General features: G+C 32.4%; 1 protein-coding gene across 1 annotated transcript in view; it reads left to right on the top strand.

The window, feature by feature from the left end:
* LOC112463697 (PR domain zinc finger protein 14-like) overlaps positions 1-10,994 on the top strand; it is a 112,748-nt gene that overhangs the window by 44,177 nt on the left and 57,577 nt on the right. The window contains exon 3 of the mRNA XM_025030212.1: positions 6,104-6,259. Coding sequence (XP_024885980.1) covers positions 6,104-6,259 — 156 coding nt within the window. The remainder of the gene's footprint in view (positions 1-6,103; positions 6,260-10,994) is intronic.

The following is a 10,994-nucleotide window of genomic DNA, read 5'->3' on the forward strand; positions in this document are numbered from 1 at the left end:
GATACCACTTGGGTTTTATTTCTTTAAAGTAGTTGCATAACAATTATCTTTCAAAGCAATATACATATTTTCTTTACAATTGGCGCAATTTAATTTAAAGATTTCACATCTTTTTTTGAAATACATTGATTTTACCTTACAAACTTTCAACTCTTTCCATCCACGCTTACAGTTTACCATAGAGACTGGAAACAATAAACTCAACTTTTTAGATACCACCATTATTAATAACAATGGTTTTGTTGAATTTTATTGGTATCAGAAGCTTACTTTTTCTGGCCGATATTTAAATTCTTGTAATATCTAAATTACAATTCTTGTCACCCTGTCTCTCAAAAGCGTGGTACCATCATGGCACTTATTGACCGAGCTTTTTTACTTTCTCATCCAAAATTCCACGAAAAAAATCTTGAACTTATTGTCAGCATCCTTTTGAACAAGGATTACCCTTTAGATTTTATTTTTAATACAATTCACGAACGTCTTTAAAGTCTCTTTTTTAAACAAACTAAAAAACAAAATTCTGACGATACACTTGACAACGGTGTGACTAAAACGTGGTTTCCTTTTTTTTCTTCCATCTTCAGTCAAATTTAAAGATATTTTCAGAGAATCAGACACAAAATTATCATTCTACAGTGTTAATAAATTAAACTTTATCAAAGTTCAGAAGAATGCTCTCCCGGATTCCGCAATGAGTAACGTTGTCTATAAGATCTTTTGCCGAAATTGCGACGCATCATACGTGGGGCAGACTGGTAGACAATTAAAAATTAGAATATCCGAACATCGCAATCATATCCACAGAAACAGTTCTATCCACTCCGTGATTACCGATCACAGAATTCAGAATGACCACAATTTCGATTGGGATAACGTAAGAATTTTTGATCATGAAAGATATTAGGGAAGACCGGGGCTCGTTGGCACCGTTTACAATTTCGGCATTTAAGTTTTTAAACAACTAATTATCATAATTAAACAGTACTAATATGATAGAGAGAACCTTTCTCTACATTTTTATGCCCGAAACGATCCTGTATATACTGTATAGTTTCTTTGTAATAAGTGAAATACGAACATGCTGCATTGTAGCCAGCTTGCCTCGATAGTGGGGTAATAATTAGTGGGGTATCTAAAAAATTGAGTTTATTGTTTCCAGTCTCTATGGTAAACTGTAAGCGTGGATGGAAAGAGTTGAAAGTTTGTAAGGTAAAATCAATCCGAAGTTTTATACATAAGACAACAGCGTCTTAGTTTAAAATTACAATCAGACACCGACTGTTTACACCATGCATACTTGTGTGTCATAAATAATTTATAACTTTGTTTGTCCCTCTCCGGCCGTGTATTTTGTTTATAATTATCAATCCTTGTTTTTGACATACGAATCTTCGACCCGCCGTCTCATTTCGTTTTCAACCTCCATACGTGAAACTTTATTTTATACTTGTCTCTAATTTCCGAAATGTGTGACTTTTCGAATTCCTCCTACTGCGACTTTTCAATTTTTGTAATCTGACTGCTGCAGACCTTGAGGTGAGCTCTCTCCTTTCTCTTTCTGTTTTAACGACTGACTAAATATATTTTTCCTTTTTACAGTGGAAATGTCCACTATAACCGTGCGTACCAGCTCGCTTGTCACAACATTTCCTCAAGAAAGGAGCTTTCTGCCTCGAGCTCTGCAGGAATAGAATCTTCTTATATCAATAAATGCTGCAGATGGCTCGAAAGAAGAGCCGAAACGTTCATCACATTTAAATACACGTTTTTTTAGTTTTATTTGCGCACCACGTTTCGCGTTCGACTCGCATTCGCCGTTTTAAATCGTTGATGTTATTTTGACTAACAACAGTAATTTATTGTAATACAATGACTGAAATAAAACATATGTAGGGATGGGGTATGTTGGCTCATATCAAGACAGCAAAGAATTAAAGAGTTAACAATACAATATAAAAATATTTAATCAAAATAAAATAAAATTTTTCTTGTAAAAAAACTTGACGCTGCGAAACCTCGAAATTTAATAAAGTATTAAAATTCTTGATTGAATAAAAAACATTAAATAGAGAATATACATAATTTAGGAAAGAATGCGACGGGAGTAAAAAAGCAGCGTCAAGTTTTTTTACAAGAAAAATTTATTTTATTTTAATTAACAATTTTTATTTTGTATTGTTAACTGTTTAATTCTTTGTGATTAAAATGATTCTTTGTAATATTATAATTTTGTTAAGGAGAATTAAAGCTACTACCACTTGGGTTGGAATAGGAAGACCCTTGAATGGGAACGCAAAGGTATGTACCGCTTGAATTTAATTTTTTAAAAGTATTTGCACAACAATTATTTTTCAAAACAATATATATATATTCTCTTTGCAATTGGCGCAATTTAAAAACTTCACATCTTTTTTTTGAAATACATGTCATTCGGGTTAAGTTAGGTAACGCAATTTTGTGATATAATAATTTTGTTAAGGAGAAGTAAAGCTACTACCACTTAGATTGGATTTTTGGATTTACAACATTATGCATGTACTTGGTGCCTTTTTTACCTTTTTTAATAACATTTACGTTTTGATCTACTTGGTCTTCTTCAGAACGTTCTATTCGATAAAATTACGCTAATAAATTACGAAGAAACGTTACGACGTTTCGACCCTTCGGATTGGGTCCTTTTCAAGCATCTAGATAATAAAACAATCTATAAAGAAGAAAACACCAAAAAAAGAGAGATTGCTGAAATGTTTTTGATTAAAAAACACCCTAATACGATTAACTTAAAAAAGGACACGGAAAACTTGAATTCTATTTATGATAAAGTGATTTTATTGTTATAAATATTACGTGAATATCACATGTATATAGCAACAACCTATAGTGTACTTGGGTACGTCTGGAAAACAATTAGTACGTTTTTGACCTCCGACATGTAATCACGCGTTAGTCGTCGCTCCGCGATTATGTCATGCTCCGTTTCTTGGCGGTGGCCACACTCCTCTTATGAAACGCATTCTCTGATGTCACTGACTCATGCATGTATAGTATCGCCGCTTTTCTTCGAAGTGCATATATATACTCATTATTTTTCTGTTGTATTGATTATTAACTATTGTTCTTTCAACGATAATTTTATGACTATTTCGGGTAAAATCTTTGTAAATACAGATGTTTAAGTTCGTGACAAAGATCAATTTACCAGGTATCGATTTTATCATTTATTGACTATGTATCTTATCTCATCGACCAAACACCAACTTTTTTTATTATCTAAATGCTTGAAAAAGACCCTATCTGAAGGGTCGAAACGTCGTAACGTTTCTTTGTACATATTGCCAATTGTAGTCGAAAGTAATAAACTTTTTTTGTTTAATTATTATTGGCGAAACAAACAATCGATTTCTATTAATAAATTACGCAAAATAGATATAAAAGATTAAGAGAGACAATGACTGATGGTCAAATTAAAAAAAATCGCATTTCAATAAAAGAGTTAATAACAATTTTCGTCGTTGGACAAGCGCAAAATTGGAGGTCCAAAATTTAAGAAGGTCCAAAGTGATGTGAGAACCGACTTATTGATCGCTGTGAGAATACAAAAAAGAAAATTATTTGTATACCTGAGTCGAATCTGAATTTAAAGTAATAAACTTACATAAGTGGTTGTATCACGTGAAAGGAAAAAGAAAAAGAAAAGAAATCTCGATCAGCCAAAGGCGTCTCGTCTGTGTGAAGTATCGTGAGAGACTGAGAGAAAGTAATAGAAATGTTTTTGAATCTCATGCTTTTGTCCTGACTGTATTGGATAGTTCACTAAGAATATCGAAATACGATTCGTCCAATAGTTCCGCGTCTTTGTTAAGATTGATTTCATGGGTCTGTTCTTTGATGTGAATCATTTCCGCAATTAATCGTTTTTGGTAATGAAGCTCAGAATCTAAAATTCTGGTATTGTCCCAGTCAAATGTGTGGTTGAATTGCAAAATGTGCTCCGATATTACAGAATGCTTAGCCTGACCTAATTTAATGTTGTTTTGGTGTTCTTTTAATCTTGTGCGTAACTGTTTTGGTTTATCCCACATAAAATGCGTCACATCAGTCTTTGGAGTGAATCTTATAAACTACGTTGTTATTCATTAATCGCGGGTTTCTGTTCTTGTGGACTCGTATAAAGTTCAACTTATTAAAACAACGGTACTCTACTATCTATCTGTCAATTACAGGAGCCACTCGCGTGCCGTTGCAGCATTTATATAAGAAAGTACAAAATATTTTTTTATTTCCTCTTCAGAGTCATTGTTCATTCTGCTATTGTCGCTTAAAGATTATGATTTTTTGAGAAAAACTAACTTCCTTAATCTGAGATTGATTTGCGCAAAAATCAAATCAATAGGTTAACCGTTGTCGATTAATATGTTGACGATTAATTCAAGATTTTTTTTATAAAAGCACGGATGAGACAATAAAATTACTCTATCAACAAGACTGTATATGGTTCCCTTTTTGTGGTGTAAGGGGTGGTTAGAAAAGAATGATAAAATTCTTCTCGAAAAGGTTTTGTTTCTCTCAATATTTTACATCTATTTTGCGTAATTTATTAATGTAATTTTATCGATTAGAACGTTCTGAAGAAGACCAAGTAGGTCGAAACGTAAGTATATATTTAACATATGTTTATTAAATTTTAATCTTAAACTAACATCTAAAATTTCTTTGCTCAAATTTTAGCCGTTTAATCTTCCTTAGATAGGTTTTTTATTTCTACAGCACTGTATAGACAAATTGTTAATATTTTAACATAACTTTATAATGTCCAAACAAAAAAATTACTTAAAAGAATTAAATCAAATACAATGTAATACAAGTTACAAGTTGAGTAATAAATTAGAAAAAACAAGCATTAGTATTTTTCTTTCGAGATATCTTGTTTACTTCTCACATATGATTATTAAATATTTGTTTCATTTATTATGTTCAATTTTTTGCTTTTTATTTAAGTGAATGTAATTTGATTTTTAAAATAAATGTTTAAAAATTTTTGTGAAATAATACACTGCTAAAAAAAATTAGGGAATTACTTTTTGTTATTAAATTTTTGCCTATTTTTAAACTGTAATTTAAACTGTACTTAGTGAATAATAATTAATGTAAAAAAAGTTAAAAAAAAGGTTTTACAGGGCAAACTCTTTACTATAAGGTGCTTTTATTCAATTGTCACTCAGGAATATTCAAAGGCGTGGTCGGCAGCTTTGTGATGGACGTATTTAAAATATACAAAATCTTAAAATTTGCAGTCTTCCACCGCCTAACACAAAATTGGCGAACATAATCATTGATACCATCTCAAAGTATAAACTTTGCCCTTTCAAATGAAAAAAAAAACTTTATTTTACGCCAGTTATTTAGCGAGATATCGCAATTTAAAGTAACCCCTGTTTTTTTTATGATTGTAGCACGATACCGCCGGCATTTGCGTAACCTGACACTCCATGTACACATACATACATGATGTGCAAAATCCGACTGAACAACCTGCCCGTGGTGCACATCAAGTTACGCAAATGCCGGCGGTATCGTGCTGAAATCGTAAAAAAAAAAACAGAGGTTACTTTAAATTGCGATATCTCGCAAATTAATTGAAGTAGGACAAAGTTTTTTTTTAATTTAAAAGGACAAAGTCAGTACTTTGAGATAGTATCAATAATTATGTTCGTTAATTTTTTTGTTAGGCGGTGGAAGACTGCAAATTTCAAGATTTTGGATATCTCATAACTATCAAATATGTTCTTATTCAAAATTGACCACGCTTTTGAGTATTAACCTGAGTAAAAATTGAACAAAATACCTTATAGTAGAGAGTTTGCCCTGTAAAACCTTTCTTTAAACTTTTTTTACGTTAATTATTTGCTGAGTAATTATAGTTTAAAAATGGGCAAAAATTTACTGACAAAACGTGATCCCCTAATTTTTTTTAGCAGTGTATTTAAGAGTTACACTGATGAGGTGATGAACGGGAATCTTTTATAGTCCGTTAACAATATGTTAATATCTTTCTATTTGATACTTCGCTCTATGCTTTCCTTATCTTGCATTTCCTCAGGCGAACCTATATTTGAGGTAATAAAGAACATCCAGCCGGACACAGAACTGGTGGCTTGGTTTTTGCCAGCAACGCAGCAGGACTTTGTTATCATTTCTCACGATGTATGCTCCAGATCAGCGATTTACAGGTGCACAATCGATTCTATTTTAGACGGTGAGTGAAAGACGTAGGTAAGCTTATTTACAGATATCGCCAATAAACATCATTGCAAAAATATGTTTTTAATGTAGATACTTGAATCACATTTAGGAGCTTCCGATAACTTTGGCAACATAATATGAGATTGATTCTTTAAAAAGCACTTTTTAAATATTAAATGTTATACAAAAATAAAGTATCGTCGCGGCTAATTACTCTAGAGTTATGGACAACAAGAAGAAAATATAGTAGGAGGTGTACATCTAGAAATAAAAATTAACTTAATTAGTTTAATATTATTAATAAAAGTATTATCTAACCTGATCTACCCTAACCTAACCACACTTAATAAAAGTTAATTAAGTTGGATCATATTAGATATATCTACAACAAAGACTTTATTATTATATTAGAGGCTAGTGAAGGATATTTTGGACATTTAAAACCAAATTTTTCTATGAATTGTGAATTTTCTGATTTTACTTATGACCGCCAAATGCGATTTCTCGCAAAATACTCGCCTAAATTAAAAAACAAGGTACAGTTGTAAAAATAATTAAGAGATATATCTTTATAAAACAATGAGTCACTTGCCTCTTATTTAAGATTTTTGAAAAGGCTATCCTAAGCAAAAAAATAAAGCTGCACGGTTGAATCTATCATAATTATACATTCCTCTTAAAAAAAAAATACAAAATTAACCATGTATACGATTTGTATATAAAAAACATATACTGTAACACATTATCGTGTACGCGCGCACGTATGCACATATACAGGGTGTTTCTAAAACTATGTCAGAGATTTTAAGGGCGTATTCTAGAGGTCAAAATAAGAAAAAGAGTTTCTATAAACATGGGTTCAAAAATACTATTAATTATTACGCTATAAAAAATTTCAACAATCTTTTTTCCTCGACTTTAGGGGGGAATGACCCGGTTTCATTATCTCTGATTAACTGTAACCTTCGATTAAACTCACTCTTCTAAGGGGAACAGAAAGAGATGAAGAGTGAGTTTAATCGAAAGTTATACAATTAATCGACATTGGTGAAACTGGCCCTATAATTCGGAGAGAAAGCATTTTTAGACCCATGTTTACAGGAACTTTTTTTCTTGTTTTGATCCCTAGAATACGCCCTTAAAATCTCTGACATAATATTAAAAACACCCTGTATGTACGTGACAATAATAATTTGTAATAGTAATAATTTCTATACAAGAATCTCATATCTTCTATCATATGTTTAATAGTGCTTATAATTTGACAATTGAAAACTATTGCACACCTCAAGCAAAACAAGAAGTCATAATGACGTCAAAATGATTCCAAATTGATTATTAAAAGAATCACTTTAATGTCATTTCAATCATCGCTACTTGTTCTGGTCAGGACTTTGAGACTTTAAAAAACAAGCTATTTTTGCCTACTGCGAAACTTTAAGCAATCATTGGAAACTGTGTTGTTGAGATTTTCTAGAAACAGAAAATAACATTTATTTGTCCACCAAGTCTGGGGAAAGTTATAAAAACCGAGATTTATTATCAATTGTTGAAATAGTCGTTAAAATGATTTTTTTTTAATTTTGATATGTCATTAAAATAAAATCAACTGCACATTTTTGTGTTGAAAGATGAGTGGTAAATGTAAAGAATTTGATTTCCATAATATATATGTGTGTGTGTGTGTATTGTAGAGATATATAGATAATATGAAAAATGTGCATTTTTCCTCTCTTAGCTGAATCCAGATCCACGAACAAGGACGTGAGGAAATTTGGTCCCATGTGTGTGTGTGTGTGTGTGTGTGTGTGTGTGTGTGTGTTTGTTGCTTGCATGCAGACGCGCACACTTTTTTTCTTTCTCCATTTTTAGCTCTCCGTTTCTGTCTCTCTTCTTCTCTACCTATTTATTCCCATTTTCCCCTTTTTCTCTCTGTCTCATTCTTCTTTGCTTTACTCACATTCGTCGCTATCATCAGAACTTTAGTAAATTTTGTTTGTAAAAAATGTATTCAAGTATTTTACAAGAACTTTAACAGATAGTTGATTCTAAGCAAATCCAAAATATCAAATAATTATCGTAATGTGAAAGCAGCAATCACCACACGCAGGTCTACTTTGCAAGTGCACGTATGATCAGTTATGCTAAATAAATCAGTTTAGATTTATCAATAAAAATATAAAAGTATATGTTTCTCATAAGATGACATGAATCCTAACTAGGAGAAGAATGCTATCACATTGTTGGATTCTTCCGGATCTCTCTGCATGTATGTACCTACAGCACATAAACATTGTATAAATGAGAAAATAATCTTCTCTACATTTACTTACTCACCTTCCAACACATGTTCAACAAATGTGCAATTAATTTTATCTTAAAGACATGCCATAAGGTATAAAGCTTAAAACACTTTACATGATCATTTCAACAATCGATAATATAATAAATCCTGATTTTCATAACTTTTTTCGAACCTAGCAAACAAATAATTGTTATTTTCAGTTTCTAGAAAATCTCGAAAATAGTTTTCAATGATTAGTTAAGGTTTCGTCAGTGAACTAAAAATAGCTTATTTTTAACATTTTCCTTTATCGTTTTACTTATATCTAATTTGGTTCTGCGTTCTCTCATTTTAAAATTCACAAAGAATTTCGTTCCGATGTTGTAACTAAGAATCGTCTAGCTATCCCGCAGCCATTGTACTGTCTTTTATCTTCGAATACACACTGCGCGCGCAGGAATGGTGACAACCCGCATTTGAATCGGAAATCGCGAATCTTTTGTGATCCGCCCGACAAAAAGGCCGGCTGCACATTTGCATTTCAGATCGTTTTCGTCGAGTCTGTTGTTTTTTCTCCGATTGCACTGCGAATACCGCTAAATGGCTGCAACGGCGACCGATCGGCAAAGAGATAAAAGATCAACATGAAATTGCCGCAAACTATAATATTTTTTTTTGTTTTTATTTGGTCGACTCAAGTAAATAAAAAAAATTTATTGATCAAATATGTACGTTCAAATTTTTATAAATACTTTATTAAAAATTTTATGCTTCTTTGAATCAGTGTTTATATAAAACACTGGTTCAAAGACAATTGAGTTAATATATTATTTTTTGATAATTATAAATATTAGATTATCAATCGTTGAAATCAAATATAATAAAAATATGATTAAAAATGTAGGGTAAATATTTACCCTTACGAATTCCCCCTCAATGACCTTCTTCATATATATTGTAGAGAATACTCTCCTGAATAATATTCAAAAGGTTTTAGCTGTCGCTCGTTCTTTATTAAAAAACTAGCTGGTTACCCGGGCTTCGCCCCGGAGGACATATGTAATCAGACACGCAAATAGTCTCTTTCTCTCTCTCCCTCCCTCTCTCCTTCCTCTCTCTCTCTCTGTCTCTCTCTCCCCCTCTCTCTCTTCCTCTGTCTCTCTCTCTCTCTCTCTCTCTCTCTCTCTCTCTCTCTCTCTCTCTTTCTCTCTCTCTCTCTCTTTCTCCCCCTTTTTTCCTCCCTCTCCCCCTTCTCTCTCTCCCTCTTTCCCTCCTTCCTCTCTCTCTCTCTCTCTTTCTCTCTCTCTCTCTAAATACAATTCTTTAAAATTTGATTAATTATTTCCCGAAAATTCGTCAAACTTCTGATACCGCTTTCCAAAAAGATCGATAACAAAAAATTATATACTTGATAACACTCCCCAGGAAATTCAACTCCTACTTTATGTACAATTCTTTGAGATTCGGTCATTCGGAACCGGTTTTTAAAAAAATCGGTAATAAAAAATAGTACACTTTATAGCACTTCCCGGGAAATTCTACCCCTACTTCATGTATAATTCTTTGACATTTAATCAATTATTTCCCGAAAAATTGAAAGAATTAAAAAAACCGGTTTCCAAAAAGATCGGTAACAAAAACTGTACACATTATGGCGCTCGCCGTAAAATTCTACCCCTAATTTATATACAATTCTTTCAGATTCGGTCAATTAATTCCCGAAAGATTGAAAAAATTTCGATACCGGCTTCCAAAAGATCGGTAACGAAAAATTATACACTTCATAACACTTCCCGGAAAATTCTACCCCTGTTTGATCTACAATTCTTTGAAATTCGGTGAATTATTTCCCGAAAAATTAGAAAAATTAGAAAAACCGGTTTCCAGAAAATCGGTAACAAAAAACTATACACATAGTGGCACTCCCCGGAAAATTCTACCCCTATTTCATATACTTTTGGTAAAAATTATTTGAAAAAATTTCGATACCGGCTTCCAAAAGATCGGTAACAAAAAATTATACACTTCATAGTACTCCTCGGAAAATTCTACCCCTGTTTGATCTATAATTTGTTGAGATTTGATCAATTATTTTTCGAAAAATAGGAAAAATTAAAAAAATCGGTTTCCAGAAAATCGGTAACAAAATCTATACACATAGTGGCACTCCCCGAAAATTTCTACCCCTATTTCATATACTTTTGGTAAAAATTCGGTTCAGGGGTTTGGGCTGGGCGTTAATGAGTCAGTCAGTCAGTCAGAACAATAGTGAAAAAAACACATTTTACCCCTTTTCACCCCCTTAGGGGTGGAATTTCTAAAAATCCTTTCTTAGTGGATGCTTACGTCATGAGAGGAATACACCCTCCAAATTTCAAGTCTCTAGGTTCAGGGGTTTGGCCTGGGCGTTGATGAGTCAGTCAGTCAGTCAGTCAGTCAGTCAGTCAGTCAGTCAGTCAGTCAG

This window comes from Temnothorax curvispinosus, unplaced genomic scaffold, assembly GCF_003070985.1.
Source record: "Temnothorax curvispinosus isolate PA1 unplaced genomic scaffold, ASM307098v1 QBEX01013561.1, whole genome shotgun sequence".
NCBI lineage: Eukaryota > Metazoa > Arthropoda > Insecta > Hymenoptera > Formicidae > Temnothorax > Temnothorax curvispinosus.